Source organism: Dipodomys ordii, unplaced genomic scaffold, assembly GCF_000151885.1.
Source record: "Dipodomys ordii isolate 6190 unplaced genomic scaffold, Dord_2.0 Scaffold5, whole genome shotgun sequence".
NCBI lineage: Eukaryota > Metazoa > Chordata > Mammalia > Rodentia > Heteromyidae > Dipodomys > Dipodomys ordii.
In genome coordinates, this window is record NW_012267221.1 from 20,908,209 (window position 1) to 20,928,480 (window position 20,272).

The window sequence follows — 20,272 nt, forward strand, 5'->3', positions numbered from 1 at the left end:
AACTCAGTTTCTAGGTATAAGCCACCCATGCCCCACCAAAAATACATTTAAATAATGTTTTTCTAACTTCTGGATTATTATGCTATGACTCAGAGTTTTCCTTTCTTTTTTTCTTTCTTGTTTTGTTGGTCCTGGGTCCTGAACTCTGGGCCTGGGCACTGTCCCTGAGCTCTTCAGCTCAAGACTAGCACTCTACCACTTGAGCCACAGCACCAATTCTGGCTTTTTCTGCTTATATGATGCTGAGAAATCGAACCCAGGGCCTCATGCATGCAAGGCAAGCGCTCTACCACTGAGCCACCTTCCCAGCCCCGACTCAGTGTTTTCCATCATCACTGTCTTCTTGATGAATGCAGGTGTCATCCCCTCCCCTTTCCACCTGCTGCATCATCTTCTGGTCTGCTTCAAGCAAACCCTCCCTTACTTTCCAGTCAAGAAAGCCAAGACTAACCTCTGCCTGGTTTGCTGGTGGTGTAGAGGAACCCTGTACTGTTAGCCTTTGCAAAGCCAAAATCCAGTGACTAGAGTACTGCAGGAAACACTCAGCTACACTGGCCATGAAAGTGAATACCAGCACTGGAAAGCTGCCCCCCTGTCACCTAAGAAATGGAGCAATCACACAACTCAGCTCCTGAGATCAAACCACCAGTCTTGAAAGCAGAGAGTATTTTTGAGCACAGACTCATAATCCCACAAGCAAACTATTGGGTCTGAAAGGTGAAGTAATGGCTCATGTTTTCTGGTGACCTGGATTCTGTATATGGCTGTGTGGCCAGGGGGAGAATTTTTTTGGTGATTCTGGGAGTCAGACTCAGGACCTCATATTTCCTAGGCAGCCACACCTTCAGCTTCTTTTTGTATTGTTTATTTTTTGGGGGGGGGTCCTGTCATGGGGCCTGAACTCTGGGCCTGGGCACTGTCCCTCAGCTCTTCAGCTCAAGGCTGGCGCTCTACCACTTTGAGCTATAGCGTCACTTCCGGCTTTTTTCTTTTTGCTTATGTGGTGCTGAGGAATCGAACCCAGGGTCTCATGCATGCAAGGCAAGCACTCTACCACTGAGCCACCTTCCCAGCCCTGTATATTTTTGAAGTAAGGTCTCACTATTTTATTCCCTGGCTGACTTAGACTGTGATTCTCCTACTTGTGCTTTCCTGTGTTTCTGGGAATGACAGCTACATGCCATCATGCCAGTCCATTGATTTAAAGGGAGTCTTTCAAACTTCTTTTTGCTAAGGGCTTGCCGCAAACCTTGATCCTCTGATTTCTGCTGGCTAAGATTATAGGCTTGAGCCATGTGCCTGGCTGGGTTCTTTGGTGGGAGGGGGACTAAATAAATCATTTGTCTGTTTGAGACAGGGTGTCACTGTATACCACAAATGGCCTCAAACACATCATTCTCCTGCCTCAACTCACCAAATGGTGGGGTTATAGACATGCATCACCAGATCATATAAAATATCTGTAACTGTAAAAGGTGGTAATTACCACCTTAGACCTAGGTTACAAAAACTGAAGTCATCCTCTGCTGCCACCATGTCCAGTAGAGGGCGTGCTTCCACAGAAGCCACAGGTCTTGGAGGGCCCAGCATACGCAGAAGAGGCAAGTGTTGAAGGATGATCAAAGAGCTGCCATCCGGCAGCATGCCTTCGGTTTACCTCGGTTTACCCTATTCCCTATCTTCACCTGTGCTGGGTTGTTCCAAAGGAAATCATCTCATTTGACTAACATCTCTACAGCGCTCCCTCTTCTCTCCAGACTCATTTTCCATTAATCCACGGTATATTTTCCTCTCTGCTCCTTCCATCTGTGGCCCCCAGCCTGCCCCAGAGAATCAGTGTGGAGAATCTAGAATTTTGACCACATCTCCTTTTCTAAGAATACAACCAGTTAGTTTGGGCTTTTGTAATTATTTAATATTGACCAAAGGATCAGGACAGGGTAAGGTGAAGAGGTAAGTTGGCAAGTTCCACTGCAGTTGCAGGGCTGGGCATTATTACCACGGGGCATTATTGCAGCTCTCTGTCTTAGCAGGGCCTCTTGTCCTGGGCCTGGGTTTTGTGTGGAAACTCATACTCAGAGGTATGTTGCTTACCTCTGAAGTCTATTCTGTCCTATTTGCTCTTAGTTTTAGTAGTTTGACTTCACACCACCCTATGTTTTCTTTCATCACCTTCTTTACTGACTTGGAGAAGTCCCTGGGTGAGAAAAGTTACTCAGTTTCTTACCAAGTGTGTGGTCTGATGATGCATGTCTGTATTCCCTGTGCTTGGTGAGTATGCCCACTTTCTGGCCTGAGGCAACAGGATGTTCTTCCTCTTCTGGCTTCCAATGAGTTCACCCGGGCTCACTGTGGAACCTCAGAGATGATAGCTTTTCCCAAAGGTGGGCTGAGTTGCTTCTCTTGCTACCCTAGTACCGTCCTGCCCAGAGATCTCAGGCAAGCTGGTGGTTGACCTGTGAGCCTTCCCTCTCTCCTGACTTGGTCACACACAATCTGTTCCCATTAGCACTCAGAAAGCCACTGGATTTCCTGTTATGGACCCACTGTCATACCTTCTCAGTCTTCTTTTTCCTATAGCAAATACAAACTGTTATCTAATGACTGTAGAGTTGCCTTGCTGAGCACAGGATCTGATTTTACTGCTTCAGGTGAGCACGCACCTGCCACCACAGGTGTGAAGTTAGTATGAATTTCATGTCTCAGCAGACAGACAACCCACCACTGAATACCATATGGAAATAGAAATGCCATTAAATATTCCACTGAACAGAGAGGTGGTGGGCTACTAAAATAGCATAAGCAATGTCAAGTGTGTTAGTCTGCTTGGGCGGGGGGGGGCTATTAGTCATTAGTCATGAAAACGCTTTAGTTTGTCACAGTCTTGCCTTGCAGAATGGAAATTTTCATTTAAGATGGAGCACCACGGGCTCTGCTATTTAGCCTATAATTAGCATATTCTCTGGAGGATTTTTTCTTCTTGCTGTGGAGTCCTCTTTGTCAGTCAGGCTTCTGTCTGATGATGAGAAGAGTGGAGGGGAGGGGTGGCACCAGGAATGGCAAGGGCAGAAAAATGTTTGCTCAGATCAAAAACATTTAGCTATTCTGCACCCACAGGGGCACGCAGTTATCTTAGTGGCCAGCTACGCGCATGAAAGTTAGTCTATTTATAAAGAAATTAAAAGAAGCCTCAATCCTAAGTTTGGATCTCATTTTGCTCTATGATATGGGGTAAGAATCCTCTCCCTGCAGCTTCACTCCCCAAATTCCCAGTATTTTTAGTTTTTACTTATTCAGCGGCTCTATGTGGAGCATGTCCATTCATGAGTAAACATGTGTTTCCACTCTGGAAACAGGGCTCCTGTGGCAGGCAGTCGGGGACTTGGTAATGACAGGGGAGGTCCCAGCGCAGATCTGCCCTGTGGCTCAGCAGCACTGTTGTCTTGGAGAAGCGTGCGCCCAGTGCCAGAGCCGACCTTGCTTTTGGCTTGTTTTTTGGCAAAGTCAGGCTGGCTGAAAATGGCTGCAACAACCTACATTTAATGTGGTGACACTAATGAATTCCGAGAATTAATCTTCAGTCATGAATGCCTGGTGAAAAGTACTAGAATTTCAAATGAGGTGATAGATTGATTTCCTTCAAGGCTGAATTGTACTCTATTTTTCTGCGGGTGGATTTCTCTATCATATTCAAACCACCTACCATGGCCTTGAGATTCAAGGACTCTGACACACATCCCTTGGTAGAAGTAATTTTTTTGTTTTGTTGCTTTGTTCTTTAGCACAGGGAAACCTCTTCTAAACTCAGTTCGTGTGTGTGTGTGTGTGTGTGTGTGTGTGTGTGTGTGTGTTCATAGTGTCTATACCAGAGCTTGAATTCTAGGCCTTGTGCTCTCTTGCTTTCTTATGACTGGTGCTCTGTTGCCTGAATCATACCTCCAGCTCTGCTTTTCTTTTGGGGGGCGGGGGGAGTATGATTTGGAGGTGGAATATAGTGAACTTTTCTGCTAAGGCTGATCTTGAACTGTGATACTCCAGATCTCAACCTCCAGAGTAGTTAGGATGATAGGTTTGAGCCACTGCCATCCTAGCTCTAAATCCAAATTTTAAAAAAAAGTAAAGGAGATTAAAATATTTGGTAATGAAAGGCTTATGCTTGTTTATGATATGGGTTTCCCAAAGCTAGTCTGTGTTTCATTTTTTTTTCTGGAGTGAAGGACTCTGGGAAGAACTAGAGAGAACTTGAGACATAGTCTTCTGCAGAAACAACAGCCCCCAGATAATCTGCATATGGACCTCTGGAAATGAGGATTCATCTCTCTGCTCGATTTCAAAAGCAGATACTCTTCTTGCAGAAGAGTATCCATGGATGTCATTTGGGGGGAGTTATTGATTTAAAAAAAAGAAAATATGAATATGTCTGTAACCAATTAAGTCTGGAAAGACTGACAAAATTAAGCAATTTTCTTAATTCTAGGATTAAAAATGTTTAATAAATACATGCTTTATGAAACTCAAATTTACTTGGCATAGAGGATCATCAATGCTTTCTAAATGTCCTTTCCTAGAAAACTAGTTTCTTCTCTTCTCTTTTTTCCTTCCTTCCCTCCTCCTCCAACCTTACTTCCCTCCCCTTCCCATCCATCCATCCATCCATCCATCCATCCATCCATCCATCCATCCATCCACTCATCCATCCAGTTATTCATGGAGTTCCTTAAGCCCATAGCACTTTTTCCAACTCACCTCACACTAGCGGGCCCCCATTCTCACAATGAGTTCAGCTAAAGTTGGAAAACAAGATATGCCACCTTGAATCACAAGCTATTCTCTTAAGGTTTGATAAGGCATTTGTCCCAGGGAGGAAGATGGGAGGCAACTCCAGATCACTGCCTCCTTCACATACTGTGAGCTTAAAAAAAAAATATTGTAAAGGTGATGTACAGAGTGGTTACAGCCGCATACGTAAGGTGGTGATTACCTTTCTCATCTAACTCGTGAACTTTTTAAAAAATTGCCACTTGTCCCTCCCTTCAGCCTTGGTTCTCTCGAGGCTGTGAGCTAGTCTCTGCTAGGTTTCCTCCCGGAAAAGGGCCGCTTTTCTCCGTGCCAGAATGCACATAGACATCCTCTTCCCTGCTTTGAGGAGGATCTCACGTGTCCTCCCCCAGAAGTCTCTGCATTACCCAGGTGTCAGGTGACCGGCACACCTGGGACAGTTACCTCCCTTTCTCTGAAGTCATATCCTGGATGGCCTGTCACCCCTGCTTCTGACTCTGGGAGGTTCCCAGACTCTGGGGTCAGCTCCTCCCCCCACCCTCTCCCTATACTAACCCCAATCCCACCAGAAGTCTCCCCCTTTTTCCTTGTCTGCCCCCTTTCCCTTCCCCTTCTCTTTTCCCCTTTCCCCTTTCTCTTTTCTTTTCCCTTCCCCTTTCTTTTTTCCCTTCCCTTCTCCTTCCCCTCTTCACACTGCACCATCTTGTGTGGGCCAGCAGCATGCTCTCCCTCCATAAACATGGTTTCCTTTCTGCTAAACCGTCCCCAGGCTGGGACGGCTGCCACTCCCTTACAACAAGTTCCTACTGATAGGAAGACAAAAATGCAAACCTCAAAGTCTGTGTGTGTGTGTGTGTGTGTGTGTGTGTGTGTGTGTGTGTGTGTGTGGTGTATTATGTGGGGAAAATGAGATGTAGGGAACACTTCAGCCCCAGGTGTCTGGGCTGAAGACATGAGAAAGACCTAGTATCACCTACCTGCTGCCACTGGCAAGTCCTAGAAGTGGCTCTCGCAGGTCCTGGATACCTGTCCCACCCTGTTCCCTCTGAGGTTCTAGGGGTACTGTGTAAGCCCAAGTCTGTCTCCAGCAGAAATTCTCAGAAGGCCTGTGTTGATTTTATTTTAGGAATTTTCATTCACAATTCCTCAAGCCAGAAGGAGTGCATCTGCTGGGTTACTGACCGTGGGACTACCCTTTGGGTTGCTTCTTATCCTAGAAAATGGGATGATTTGCACTGATTTCCTTTTGGCAGTCACATAGACAGATGAGCATCCATGAAAACAAGGGAAGACAGCTGATGTACAGGCAGAACACAGTCTTTTGTAAGCATGTGCACTGATTTGGTGTTGTTGATAGGAAAAATAATAGCTTATACAAAAGGCCCTGAACCTATAAAAGTCAAGTGATTGATTTCTTCCCATGGCAAGGAGGAGGTGGAATTTCTAGCCCTGTGAGCAGAGGGGAGGGGAGGCCTAGGTGCCATTGGCTTGTCTAGCAGCAAGCTCCAGCTCCGAGGGACAGGGAACCCCTGAGTGGATCTTCACCCTGACAGCTGAGCGACCTGCGAAGCTACCCATTCTCCTTCAGGATTAGAAGGTGAGGGGTGTGAATGTTTTATAGTAAAAAACTGCCAAGGTTTAAAACTCTTAGAAAATCTAACAGTTGAGAGTTGCTTTAAGAATTTTATTTAAAAGAGAAAAATAAGATAAAATGTATTAAAAAGGCCAAATAAAGGGAATTCTTCTTAAAGGGTCTAAAAAGAGGCTTAAGGAAATGTCAGGTGTTTTTTAATTAACATTTGTTAGCATATTTGATTACAATATAGTGGTTTAGATGTCGCTGGCAGACCATTGCTGGGAGCTCTGGTGCCATTTATGTCATGCGGTATTAGCTTGGGCCTGCAGTATATTGTAACTTCACAGGACAATGTTGAAATTTCTTTTTCTCAGCCAAGGCAGCTGTTCAGAATGGAAATGTCATGGTAATCGGAGAAGAATCCATCAGATTCCATTTCACTAGAAATTTCCTCGTGTCCCAGTCATTCTTTGTCACAGAGAGCATGCAGCAATATGTACTAAGTCATTGTTTTCTTGGAAAATGACATTGAATCCGAAACAGAAAGTAGTTACAACCCAATAAGATTATAACCAATTAACCGAAGAGGACTTTAAATGTGACCTGATTATTACTGTTTCTAATGGACTTTTTCCCACCCCTTTTGTATAATTCCATCTCAATTCATATGAATTACACAGTAGTCATTTCTTGTTCTGAGGTTTTTCTGCTTGAGAAGGCAATCCTTCCTTCAGAAGGAAATCCAGCTGCTGGACTTCCTCTAAGATTTCTCTAAAAATGCTCTAAAAGCATTTTTCTACCATCAAATAATAGACATTTCATTTACGAGGATTTATTTGAGGGGATGGCTCTTAATTCTATACGCTTCTAAAATAAATACACAGTCTAAGCAGCTTGACTGTTGAAAACGTTTTTCCGTAATGAAAATGAGAAAATTTTCTGACCCACCTATTTAAAAAAATATTTTGAATACTTCAAAGTAAACTGTTGGTTGCCTTCAATATTTACTGAAAACAAGCTAAAATAGATTTCTGATGTTTTCATAAAATTATTTGAGATTCCTTTTCTATTTTCTGGTACATATTGCTCGAGAAAGGGGTATGTCAGGCTACCAATCAGGTTTGAGGGTTTCTCAATGAGCTGTTTCACCTCCTGTCATCTTCATGGAGGAACAGGGCCTTGAAGATTGCACTTTAGATTGTTTGTTGATTTTTTAAACAGGTGTCTCATTAAAGATTTTGAACAGCGGCCTTCCGTCACACATCTCCTCAACCATCCATTTATTGAGGGAGCTCACAGAAAGGTCTTGCTGCTGCAAAAACAGCTGGCCAAGGTGCTCCAGGACCAGAAGCAGCTCAATCCCGCTGCTAAGACCAGGTAGGGCTTGGCTTTCCTATCTTTCACCTCTTCCTCAGGCTTGTGTTTTGACTTACGTGGTGTTATTATGGGCAATGATTGCACCCTTGCATTTACATGGTACTTAAGCATTCCTCTTCCAGGGGCTGGGGGCTATGTGGGAAAGGCTTCTCACACAACCTGCCCCTTGTGGCTAATTTGTCTCAAATGGCTGACATCTTTCTGTCTTCATGCTCCGTTAGCGCTAGTTAAAAACCAACAGATAAATGTGTGTGTGTGTGTGTGTGTATGATTTTTTTTTAACCAGTGGAGGTAATTGTAATCATGGGCTGAAAATGTGCAAAAAATCTTCACCTGGTTATTGCTGAATAGTAGGCTAAAGCTGGTTTTAGAAAGATCATGTGGTAAATAGTAGGCTTTCTTCCCCTTTTATTTTTAATATGCCATGAGACTGTTTCCTCTTTAGTTAAAAATTCCTTAGCATCAATTTAGTATTTTTAAAATCTTTTGAAAGTAGGTTTTTTCCCTCAAAATGTTTTTCAGTACAGATATTTAAATTTATGTTCCATGCTGCATCTCTAAGAAATAAATCCGTCCAGAGGATGGCAGAATTTCCCTTTAAGAAAAAAAATTAAATAAAAATACGCCTACTTCCTCTGCTGAGCAATTATTTGGTTTTATAAAGTGGTCATAATGCAGACAAGCTAAAATCCATTATTAGTAAAAGAACATTTGACATCCTGGAGGTGAAAAATCAAATCTCCTAAGTCACAAGTGCTGAAAATATTCATGAATTCTGCAGAAAACTGTTTACAAGTCAGAAAAAGCCAAACACTGACATTGGACCTCAAAGAAACTGGAGGTGGCGCTACAAGGTGACTCAGTGTTGCTGTTTTTCTTTTTCATTACTGCCAGCTTCAAAACAGACTCTGTTGCTCTTTCCCCTCCTGTGGTTTCTCAGTTGCCTTTGAGGTAGGGAAGTGCAGAAAAATCCTTGTCACTTACTTGGTGCCCCTTTTTGAAACAGTAGGAACTTGTGTTTAAGCCCCGGGGGAACTGAAATCCCTTTGATCCTTTGCTGTTTCTGTCACCCGTCTCCTTCCACCTCTTCAGGCCAGCAGCACCCCCTACCAAAATGAAGATGCAGTCCAGCAAAACCTAAACCAAACCAAAACAAATCTGGCACTTAAATGCCAGGGTCCAGCTTAGAGATACTACCTCTCCTGGTCCTAACATCTAAGACTTAGTTATACAGCTTTTCTTGTCTGGTTGATTCCATTCATGTATCCAGATCTGTGTTCTCGGTTTCATTCTTATTTGTTTGTTTATTTGTTTAGCATGCTTGTACTGGGGCTTGAACTCAGAACCTGAGCTCAGTTCCTGAGCTTTTTTGCTCAAGACTAGAGCTCTACCACTTGAGCTACAGCTCCAGTTCTGGACTTTAGGTGGTTAATTGGAGCCAGAGACTTGCATTTCCTTGCCCGGGCTGCCTTTGAACTGTGATCCCCAGATCTCAGCCTTCTGAGTAGCTAAGATTATAGGTTTGAGCCACACCTTGAATTTTGCTTCCACCATAGAGAATCCTGACTCCTTGCTCTGTCACACCCTTGCTGTAATTTTGCTTTCTCTGTGTGAACTCCTTTGAAGTCAAAAGACTCACAGGGTGGCAAAGTCCTTTCACAGGACTCATGGAGATTTTGTCATCTTGAGTTTCACTGGGAGTTTGTGCTCTTTGAGCAACCACTAGAAAAAATAACCTTGCAAATAGGTATGAAAATACTAAAGAATCCCTTGTTTAGGAGGCCCAGATAGTGATTCCAAAGGGAACACAATGCGTGGAACTGCCACCTCCTTCTAGCAACTACAAGGCATTGGCCACACAGATGTTTTCCAGCCTGGCAGAAAAACTCTCAGCCATCCATTACATTGAAACTTGCAAGGCTCTAGTTCAGGTAGTTCAGAGGAAGCAAAGTGAATTAAGGAGTAGAATGTATGAGGCGAAATCTACTTAGCATTTTGCATGATGGTGGCCACCCAGCAGGCAGGACAATGAGATACTCAAACCACTGGCTCTGCCGGTCTTGGATCCCAGATCAGCCACTAACTGGATGAAGTCCTTCCATTTTTCTCTTCAGAACTTGTCTTCTATAAAGGATAGAGTCTACATGTAAAATGTCTAGAACAGTGTTGGCTGTAGAGTGAACCTTCAGTAAATGTTAGTAGTGGTACAAGTAGTATTCATAGGACATGGTGGTACCTGCCTATAATCCCAGCTACTTAAGAGGCAGAGACTGGAGGAGGATTATGGTTTGAGGCCTACCCAAGGAAAAGTGGAAGACTCTATATAAAAATAAACTAAACCACTATAGGTTCAAGTAGTAGAACATCTGAAGTTATGAATTCAGACACTAGTACCACCACCATAACCGAGAGAGAGGGCGAATGGGAGAGAGAGAGGGGTGGGGGAGGGAGGGAGGGAAAGGGAGGAAAAGGAAGTGACATTCATGGCATTTCATTTCTTTTTAACACTACTACCTTTTGCCCTTGATCTCTGAAAATGCATGCCCTTACTTGCTGTAGAAGATTATATACAAATAAATAGTATTGAGGTACAAAATGTTAAAAATGTCCATTTCTATCTCTTCCTCAAATTGTAATGTATTCATTTATTCTTTGGGGAGACATTTATGTGTGTAGGTGTCAGGCTCTATGCTGAACAGAAGGACTGCAAAGGCAAACCAGATACAGTTCCTGATAGGGTGCTAATAGTCTGGCTGTGGTATAGACACGATCAGATAAGAGTAGCTTAGATGAGAAGGTTAAAGATTGTCCCGAATGTTCTCAGAACACCTGGGAAAGGGCATAGACGCTAACCTGGGGTTGCGATACTTGGGGAAGACATTAATGTGAAAAATTGAGATGCGAGCCTGGCAGAGGCAGCAGCGTGCTGTGCCTCGCCGTCCTGCCTGCTGGACCTTGCTGTCCGTCCTGCTGTACCGCCACCACCGTGCAGAACCATGACTGCGTTGCACATCTGCATGGGTCTGTGCTCTTCCCTCAAGTTTGTTTCTTCTACCTTAACTAGAGTGTCAAAGATGATCTGTGAACTGTCCTGGAGAACAAGTTGGAGACAGTGCAGGAGGAGGCTATTCCAGGCAGAGGAGCAAACAGATAGAAGCACAGGGCTGGAGGGAGCATGGGGAACCTGGTGAATAATTGCATCCTTGGACTTGGCGGAGGCAGGTAGGAGGAAGGGACAGGTACACCGAGGTTAGGTCATCTAACACTTGTGCCTTAGGCTGTAGGTAGCCACTTAGAGTTTCAGGCAAGACTGTGTTCTAGAAGATCCTTCTGATTTTAGCATGGTGGAGGGACTAGAGCAGGGCAAAACTGGAGTGGGGAGGACAATTATAAATGGCAGAAGAGCCAGGTGCCCAGGCACACGCCTGTAATCCTAGCTACTCAGGAGGCTGAGATCTGAGGATTGAGGTTCAAAGCCACCTCAGGCAGGAAAAGCCTTGAGACTCTTATCTCCAATAACCCCCCTAGAAAACTGGAAGTGGCGCTGTGGCTCAAGTGGTAGAGCGCTAGCCTTGAGCTGAAGAGCTCAGGGACAGCACCCAGGCCCAGAGTTCAAGTCCCATGACTGACAAAAAAATAAAATAAAATAAATAAAAATAGATAAATAAATAAATGGCAGAAGATGTTAAGGCATTGCCAGGCTACAGTGATTGTTGGGATCTACCCAGATTGAACTGCCTCTCTGCCCTGGTCCTCCTGCAATCAAAGAGAAATCACAAGGCGTTGAGAGACAGAGACCAGCCGAAGTACTGCCCCTGCTTCTTATCCTGTCAAATGCCTGGCCAAGCGCTCTCAGATCATTCACACAGCTTCCAGCTTTCTCAAGTTGAGTCCTCCGTGGTCAGAACAGTCCTAGGCCTTCCAGTGGAGTGACTTGTTTGGTTGTGAGAGCTGATCCACAGGAATGAGGCCTTTGGTCTCAGGGGACAGGGCCATTTTCTGCTGGGGTTGGAGGTGGGGAGTTCTGTCCCCTTTCAGCCCTTTGCCTGGGAGAGAGAGAGAAGCTGGTGGTTTCAGGCTGTAAGGAAGGTGGCAGGTGTTTCAAGGGTGAGGGAGACTTGGAAGGATGAAGGGGGAGGATGAAGGGAGAGAGAGTCGTGGAAGACAGAAGAGAGGAGATAATAGAAGAAGCAAGAGAAAGTAGATCAAAAGGCTAAGAGAAGGTTGGTTGTCTCTAGAGAGAAAGGATGGCTAAGAGACTAGCTGAAAATAACTCAGAACGACTGAGGTACAGGAGGTGGAAGGCAGGAACAGTGTTGAAAGGTCTCTATCTTTCAAAAAATCTGACCCAGGTGGTCTTGAGAGAGGAGTGTGCCTTTGCAAGTGTCTATTAAATATAGACACAGTGGTGGTTCAGAAGTACAGAAAGTCAGGTGGAAGCTGATCAGGCAAAGCTAATCAGCATTTAAGATAATGCAGGTAAAGCACTCAGCACAGCACGCTCATCACCTGGAGTGACTCTTAGGAACAGGGTGTGGGTGGAAGAAGGCAGAGGCTAGAGCCTGGCTTCCGTGGACACGATGGTGGATTAGGACAAGACAATCTCACCTAGGAGGACAGTCCTAGGGGTCAAGACAGTGGGAAAGTGAAGACAAAGTGGCTTATTGACTTGGAGGCTGAGTCAATCAAAGGACTGACAGTCACCATAAAGCTAAAGAACTTATTTGGTGGAGGATGATTGGAAAAGAGATTATGGGCCAAGAGTTGGTATAATCCCAACTATTCAAGTGTAGTTGGGTAGGATTGCAAAAATGGACAAAACCTCTCAGGCTGGAGCCTCTGAATTCAGACTCTTATTACCTGATGATTGTTCATGTTGGAATTCAACTTTTTCTGATAATTGTGCTATGGTGGATATTTCATTTAGGTATAATAGAGCAGTGTGAATCCAAGGTTCTCTCTCTCATGCCAGTCATGGGACTTGAACTCAGGGCCTGGGCATTGTCCCGGAGCTTTTTTGCTCAAGGTTACCACTCTACCACTTGAGAGACAACGCCACTTCTGGCTTTATAGTGGTTACATGGAGATGAGAATATCATGGACTTTCCTGCCCAGGCTGACTTTGAACTATGATCCTTATATTTCAGCCTCTTGAGTAGCTAAGAGTATAGGCATAAGCCCCCAGTGCTCAACCATCCAATGCTTATTCTCTTAAAAGAATGTCAAAAGTGCTTATGTATTTCCTTCAGTATTAGGGATTGAATTCAAGTCACCACCATGATGTCTTGTTTTTCAGATAAAGTCTCAAGCTAACTTTTACCAGGACTGACCTTGAACCTCAATTCTTCTATCTCTGCTTCTCAAATAGCTGGGATTACAGGTGTTTGCTACCATTCCCAGCCAGAAGTTTTTAAATAAATTGTTTTTCAGCTATATTGTTACTTAATCTATCAAGGACGCTTGTAAATAATTTGGTTATTTCCCTGACATCAGCACCTGTTTCTTTGATCTTCAAAAACGAATCCTTTCCCAAACGTTTTGCAGATCCCCGAATTCATTAATATCATGTGGTCTCACTGCTTAAGTTCAGAGAAGTAGGCTTGACAGCATGGATTTTCCCCCTCAGACAAATTATTAGAGAAAGAAATCACTCCTGTGAAATGAAACTGGAAAGCAGAAAGACTCTTGTTGGCTACTTTTGACCATAACCTCTACTATGAACTTCAGTAAAATGACGAATCCCTGCAACCTGTCCTGCCCTTCCCTCCAGGAGGCCTGGGGCTTGCTGGAATGGCAGACGTTAAGCCCTCACATGTCAAGGGTCTACTTAAGTATTACTTGGTAGAAAAATTAAGTTGCTGGGCTTTCCTGCCCCTGCTTTGTTTAATGGATATTTGATTCTGCCCTTGTAATTTGCCTGAGGCTGATTAGAACAATGGCTTCAGTTTTTCTAATTTCTTCTCAACCTGCTTCAGTGACCTTTAAAAACGGAATGCTCACTACTCACCTGCCAAACTCCTCCCCCCCCAGCCCTGCTCTTTCCTCCCTGCTCTACCTTCTAATATGCACATGCACAGACAGACACACACTCATCATAGTGCATAGGCTGATGGGTTTCTGAACTCCTGTGTAAGTGAACAGGTCCCGAATGATAACTTCATAAAGAGCTGAAGGCATTCGACACACAGAGGCTAAAGATTCTCCTAAAGCTAACCTGTACCCTTGCGTGCTTAGCATCTGTGGTCCATATCTGTCCATGTATGACTGAGTGAATGATTGAGTTGAAGGGTGATTTTAGGCTGCTCTCACTCCTTCTTGCTGCCTGGAGAAGGTGGATCTCTTTTCAAATGCCATTTAATATGATTGATGACAAGATGCTAATTCATTGGAATTCTAGCCAAAAGTGTTCTCAGATGAAAAACAAGCCGTGACTATAAAATTGCCACCCAAACTTTTTCTTTAAAACTCTCTGTTTTGCGCTGTTTGTTTGGGAGATATACGTTAGGGTTCAGAGATAGCTCAGTAGGCAGTTGTATCCATATTGCCTATGTCTGTCCATAGTTGACTTGCTGGGGAGGAGTCAGGGTACGTGTTATGCCTAGTTCATGGTTATATAATAGCAGTTAAAAGTTCCATTCTCATTAGCTCTGTATCAAGGAGTATACTACATGGGAACACTGACTTGTAGGATGTCTTCAGCGTCACTGTGGTGTAGTAACAGTGTTCCAGCTTCTGTTTCCGAACCATTGGCTGTGATGATAAAGGAAATCTGGGCTCTGTACATGACCACAGAAGCCACCGCCTTTGAGCCTGGGTGGTCTCCCTCATTTCCTCCCTTCCTATATTTCAGCTGCAGGAGCTGTCACTTCCTTGTGTATCTGCAATCTTGCAGGAGCATTAGTTGGTCATTATCTAATCCCTCTGGGAGGGGAGGGCTCTGAACTGGCTGTAGAGGGAAGGAGGAGGAGAGGAACCTTCACAACAGTTCTGCCACAGGGTCTAGAAGTCGGCACACAGTACCCTCTCACTAGTCTGTGGCCTCTAAGTATTAGGCTAAGAGATTGGTTTCCTTCTCATGGTTTTCTTTTTTGATTGGTCATGTTATGGGGCGGGAACTCAGGGTCTAGTCCCTTTCCCTGAGCTTTTTTACTCAAAGCTAGTACTGTACCATTTTGAGCCATAGCACCATTTCCACTGTTCTGGTGGTTCATTGGAACTAAGAGTGTCATGAACTTTCCTGTCTGGTCTGGCTTTGAACGGCGATCCTTAGATCTCAGTCTCCTGAGTAGCTACGACTACAGGCGTGAGCCACCAGCACCCAGCTTTCCCTCCCATTCTTGAGTAATGATTTAGAGTGCTTCCTTCTGTCACTTTGCTTGATAAGTGGGAGGAATGAGGGAAGACCATATCCTTCTCTTTTGTGTGACACTCCTGTAGCTCATTCGTATCTACCTATGTGGATACAGCTCCCCGGGTAGCTGACTGAGAGGGGGTACTTTGGGAACCAGGTGTCAGTTTTAAGTAGAATCATTCAGAAGACCAGCCCCTCAAATAATCTTGCAGGCCCAGGGAGCATTCACCTGGAAATGGTCTCACTGTCAAACAGGCAGAGAGATTAAACTATAGCTTGAACCAGTTTGGTGTCCTTTTAGGCCCTCTTCCCACAGCTGGTCTGAGCCCCAGATGGTCCAGGAAACTTCTCTTCCCCATGTCTGCTCCACTGACATCCAGTGTTGTCTCAGAGACCGGTAGCCTTCACGCATGGCTCTGTCCTACCACACTTCACATCTTATTTTTGCTCCTCACCTGTTTTTGAACTTGATATTTCAGACTTGCTTCATGGCCACCTCGCTGGAGCCAGGAGATCAGACACAAACTCCTCTCCCCTCCTATTTCCTTATTCTTGAACCCTATTCTTCAACCCTACTCTGAACCCCACCCATATGCTGCACTTATTTCAAATTCTGGGTACCAGTTCACACCAGAATTTTCCCTCTGAGTTTCAACTCCCAAGTTCCATTTGCCTGAGAAGTCAGTCTTGGCAACTGATATGCTTAGCACCTCAAAAGTAGAAAATCTAACAAAAGGCAATGCAGACTTTCCTAGAAACCGAGAATGCCGCTGAGCCATTTGAACTGTCTAGTACCTTACCATTTACTCTTTCTTAGCTTACTTTCTTGGTTAGTGTTCTATTGATTGAGCTATGTCCCAGCCTGGCTTTTTGATGATTACTTTGGAAATAGAATCTCTTAGACTTTTCTGCCCTGGACTGCCTCTGAACCTTGATTCTCTACATCCCAATCTTCTGAGTAATTAATATTATGGGCGTGAGTCACTGGTGCATGGCTACTAGATACTCTTGATTTAATAGAATACATATTTATATCTACCTAAGCTTTGGAATACTCAAAAGTACTTGTTAGTTGGAGTCACATCACACAAGAATTCTTCAGCAATAATCACTAATAGTGCGATTCTTAAGTAAGGCACTAGGTGGAGCATGTGAATTTTAAAAAAACAACCTTAAGCTTATAGCTCCTAGAGACACATCTTGTTTTATTCATTATTTTTCTTTTCTTTTCTGGATATTGAACCCAGGACATTGCACTTCTAGGTAAGTGCTTTGCTACTGAGCTACAGTACCCCTCCCTAGAGACACACCTTTAACTCAGGAAATTGGGAAAGAATAAACTTATTTTCACTAATTTCAATTAAAAACAGGGAAATATAAAACAACAAAAGACTTTTATTAGTATAAAATTTTAACTCATTAATGGTTTTCTCACTGTGTCTCTCTTTTTTGTGTCCACCCATTCTGGGTGCTGTTCCCTGTGCTTATTTACTGAAGGCTAATTCTCTACCACTTGGGCCACACCTCCACTCTGGCTTTTTGTTGAGTAGTTTATTGGAGATAAGAGTCTCACTGACTTTCTTGCCTAGGCTGGCTTTGAACTACAGGCCTCCTGAGTAGCTGGGACTACAGGGGGGATTCACCAGTGCCTCATCAACATTTATCTCTTAATAGGCCCCCGCTATACGTAAAGCAGGAAAACGGAGCAGGTAGAAGTTTCACAGGAATACTATTTGAATTAGAAATAAAGTGCCACAGATACAGACACATTGCTACACACGTAGACATACATGTACAGATGCATGTGTGCAGAGATTAACATGTAGTTGGTACATTTATAGACTATACCTATGCATATATATAGAGATTAAAATAGTGTGTGTGTGTGTGTGTGTGTGTGTGTGTGTGTGTGTGTGTGTGTGTGTATGAGTGGGGGGGTTGGGAAAGTGAAATTGTCTTTATCAGAGAAGAAGCATCTTAAGCCTATATCAACTTCAATTTTGGGAGCAAGTAAATAACTCTAAAGGATTTAACTGCCCACAAGCAAGGAAACTGCCAATAACAGCAGATAAAAATCTATCAAAAGCTGTACTTGGTTTAAATAATATCATTGGAGAAGATTTTTTAAAAATGAGAATTGAGTTCAGCTTTTACAGACAGGATCTGCATGAGTCTTGGAGGTTAACTTTGTGAGGCAGATAGACATGGAGATTACCGTAGCTGGCAGGCAATCTGCAGTAGGCTCAGAAGATACCAATTTGGATCCTGGTGATATTGAACTGTATACATTCACTCTGAAAATCAACTTTCCACTAGAGTCTATTTGTTTATGAGATTGCAAGCAAGTTTTTATTTTGTCAGTGCCTCTAGTTTTAGTTGGCTATAAAAATGGCATCCTTGAAGCTTGACCTCCCTTGTGTGCGGATCAGACTGGCTTCAAGTCCAGGTGAGGAACACCTGAGGAAAACGCGTCTGGAAAACCCACCGTTGGTTCAGTGGTATTTTGAATTCTGATTTCCTTCCTCCATCTGCCTGTCACCACTGTCTGTCTTGAGAGAGCTGCTCCTTGCATTCTGTCCAGGATATTTGACTGTATTCAGTGCATAGGTAGAGGATGAACAATGTTTATTCCATCTGGAACCAGAGCTGTGAATGAATTTTTAATTGTTGAATTTCTTTGTCAAATCAGGTGTAGAATAAAATTTAACAGCTTATTTCACATGGTTGCAAGGTGCCTTTAGGAAGGAGATAAACTAGCTAAATTTAATATGATGAACATTTTATTTTTTCATTTCAAACTATGGGATTATTTTGCTTTATGTTGAACTTCAAGCAAAAAAAGTTGCTTAGCATTATATGGACAGGATTTAGGCCATTAATACACCCCCTCTTACTGTTTTATTTACTGAAATGGTAAGCTAGAAGTGTGCAGTGGCTCCAGTTACAGCAAAAGTTTGTTTTTCAAACTAATTTTATATCTGTGTGTGTGTATGCATGCATGTATGTATGTATGTATGTATGTATACTTGTACTGAGGCTTGAATTCAAGGTCTGGGTGCTGTGCCTTAGCTTTTTCACTCAGGGCTGGCACTCTATTCCTTGAGCCACACCTCCACTTCTGTGTTTTTGGTGTCTAATTGGAGATGAGTCTAATGTACTTTCCTTCCCATGGCTTTGAATTGCTATCCTCAGGTCTCAGCCTCTTAAGTAGTTTGGATTACAGGTGTGAGCCATGGGCAGCCAACTTGATTTCTTTTTGACATCATCAATGTGACATGAATTGTTCTGATTAATAAGTTTTTAACTGCTTAGGTAATAAACCTGATTTTATTAAAGAAAATTAACCTATATTCGATTTTGATCTTCGTATGAATTAGCAGCAAAACTGGTTCTAGTATTGGAGATGCATGCTTTAAATATCTGTTTTTCAAAGTTATCAGTTATGGAGACTAGGAGATGGATTTAGTAGGTAGTAGATCTAATTATAGGTCTATTTAATGGGCAATAAACTAGAGCAAGGAGGACAATTGGTTATAAGTTCATGACTCAGTTTATAGAACTGATGGGTTTACTTTTCCCTTTTGATCTACTTCTGTGAGATCTGTGTAGCATGGGGTAGGATGGACCTCAGCATTCCGTGACTTCTACATGGTACTTCCAGGAAAGCATTCAGGAACGGCCAGCCCCGGGAACCTGGCTAGAGAGAACAGTATTGGCGGGGACATCCTCTGTGATAATGGTGGACACACAAGTTGCCAGCAGTGATGGTTCTCTACAGATCCTCTACATTATATGGGAGGACATTTCCCATATGATTTGGTTTAATTAATGACATTCTACATAAGCTATGGAGTTGTTCAAGTTATTGATTCCAAGTTTAACAAAGATGTAAGAGTACTTGGGGGACATTTGAAAAGTATTATTGAATTTTTGTATTCATGACTATATGTGTTTTCACAGCCATCTATGAGATAGGTGAGTAATGACTGATTCTTTTCATAGACCAAGAAAAATGGTGTGCTGGCTGATAAGAGATTTGGGGAGTTTGTCACACCACATTACTGACATTACTATAACACTAGGATGTATAGGTCTCAACTAATGGTTTCCTCCAATCCTACATTAAATAATAACAGTATCAGGTACCTGTGGCTTATGCTGGTAATCCTAGCTACTTAGGAAGCTGTGATCTGAGGATCATAGTTCCTGGAAATACTGTGGTTAGAATTTAAGAAAAGCAAGTATATGTGATAGGGCAGTTTAGGAGGCAACTCTCCTCAGTGGCAGAAGAGAAACTTGAGCTACAGAGTTCACCTCCTCTTGATGCTTGGACATCTGGATTGGTCTTGCTCTTTCTTACTCTCTGAAGTCTAGGAATGTGTCATGTAAGAGGATGGCTAGAGAGCTGCTCTCAGTGCCCACCTTCTGCATGTATTAACTCTATGTGTGCTATGCTCTCTCCATCTCTTTCTAGGCACGAGAGGATGCACACCAGAAGACCCTATCGTGTGGAAGATGCTGAAAAGTACTGCCTTGAGGATGACTTGGTCAATCTTGAGGTTCTGAATGAGGTACTGAATATTTTGTAGACAATTCTCATTGGTAGTTTTTGTTTCACATAAATAGCCTGATCTTTCTGTTGTAGATCATGTCCTTAAAAGTCATTTGAAGAGTTAATTCTTTGTTTGGCCATGAGTTAAAAGCTCAGGGAATATCCACTCACTGACTATGATTCTGTATTGTGGTTGTCTATGGTCCCTAGAACGATGTAGAGATTTTTCCAGTACACTAGGATTTTTCCAATAAAACTCCTTGTATTTTAGACTTACATGATGGGTTCTACCAGAGCAGATTATTTTCCACTTAATAAAAAAATGAGGGCTGGGAAGGTGGCTCAGTGGTAGAGTGCTTGCCTTGCACGACTGAGGCCCTGGGCTCGATTCCCCAGCACCACATAAGCAAAAAGAAAAAAGCCGAAGTGGCGCTATGGCTCAAGGAGTAGAGCACTAGCCTTGAGCTGAAGAGCTGAGGGACAGCGCCCAGGCCCAGAGTTCAGGCCCCATGACTGGACCCCCCCTCAAAAAAATGAGCTTTGTTCATGGAAATTGTGAAGTTAATGTAGTTTACATTCTAAATCTGAAAACCAGTCCCCCATTTAAAATATGAACATTTAACTTTATTAATTGTGC

At 43.3% G+C, this 20,272-nt stretch overlaps 1 protein-coding gene across 1 annotated transcript in view; it reads left to right on the forward strand.

Moving 5' to 3' along the window:
• The window catches only part of Myo3b (myosin IIIB), a 239,322-nt gene that overhangs the window by 125,548 nt on the left and 93,502 nt on the right, over window positions 1–20,272 (forward strand). Inside the window, exons 8-9 of the mRNA XM_013027381.1 lie at window positions 7,577–7,732; window positions 19,558–19,654. Of these exons, the coding sequence (XP_012882835.1) occupies window positions 7,577–7,732; window positions 19,558–19,654 (253 nt within the window). The remainder of the gene's footprint in view (window positions 1–7,576; window positions 7,733–19,557; window positions 19,655–20,272) is intronic.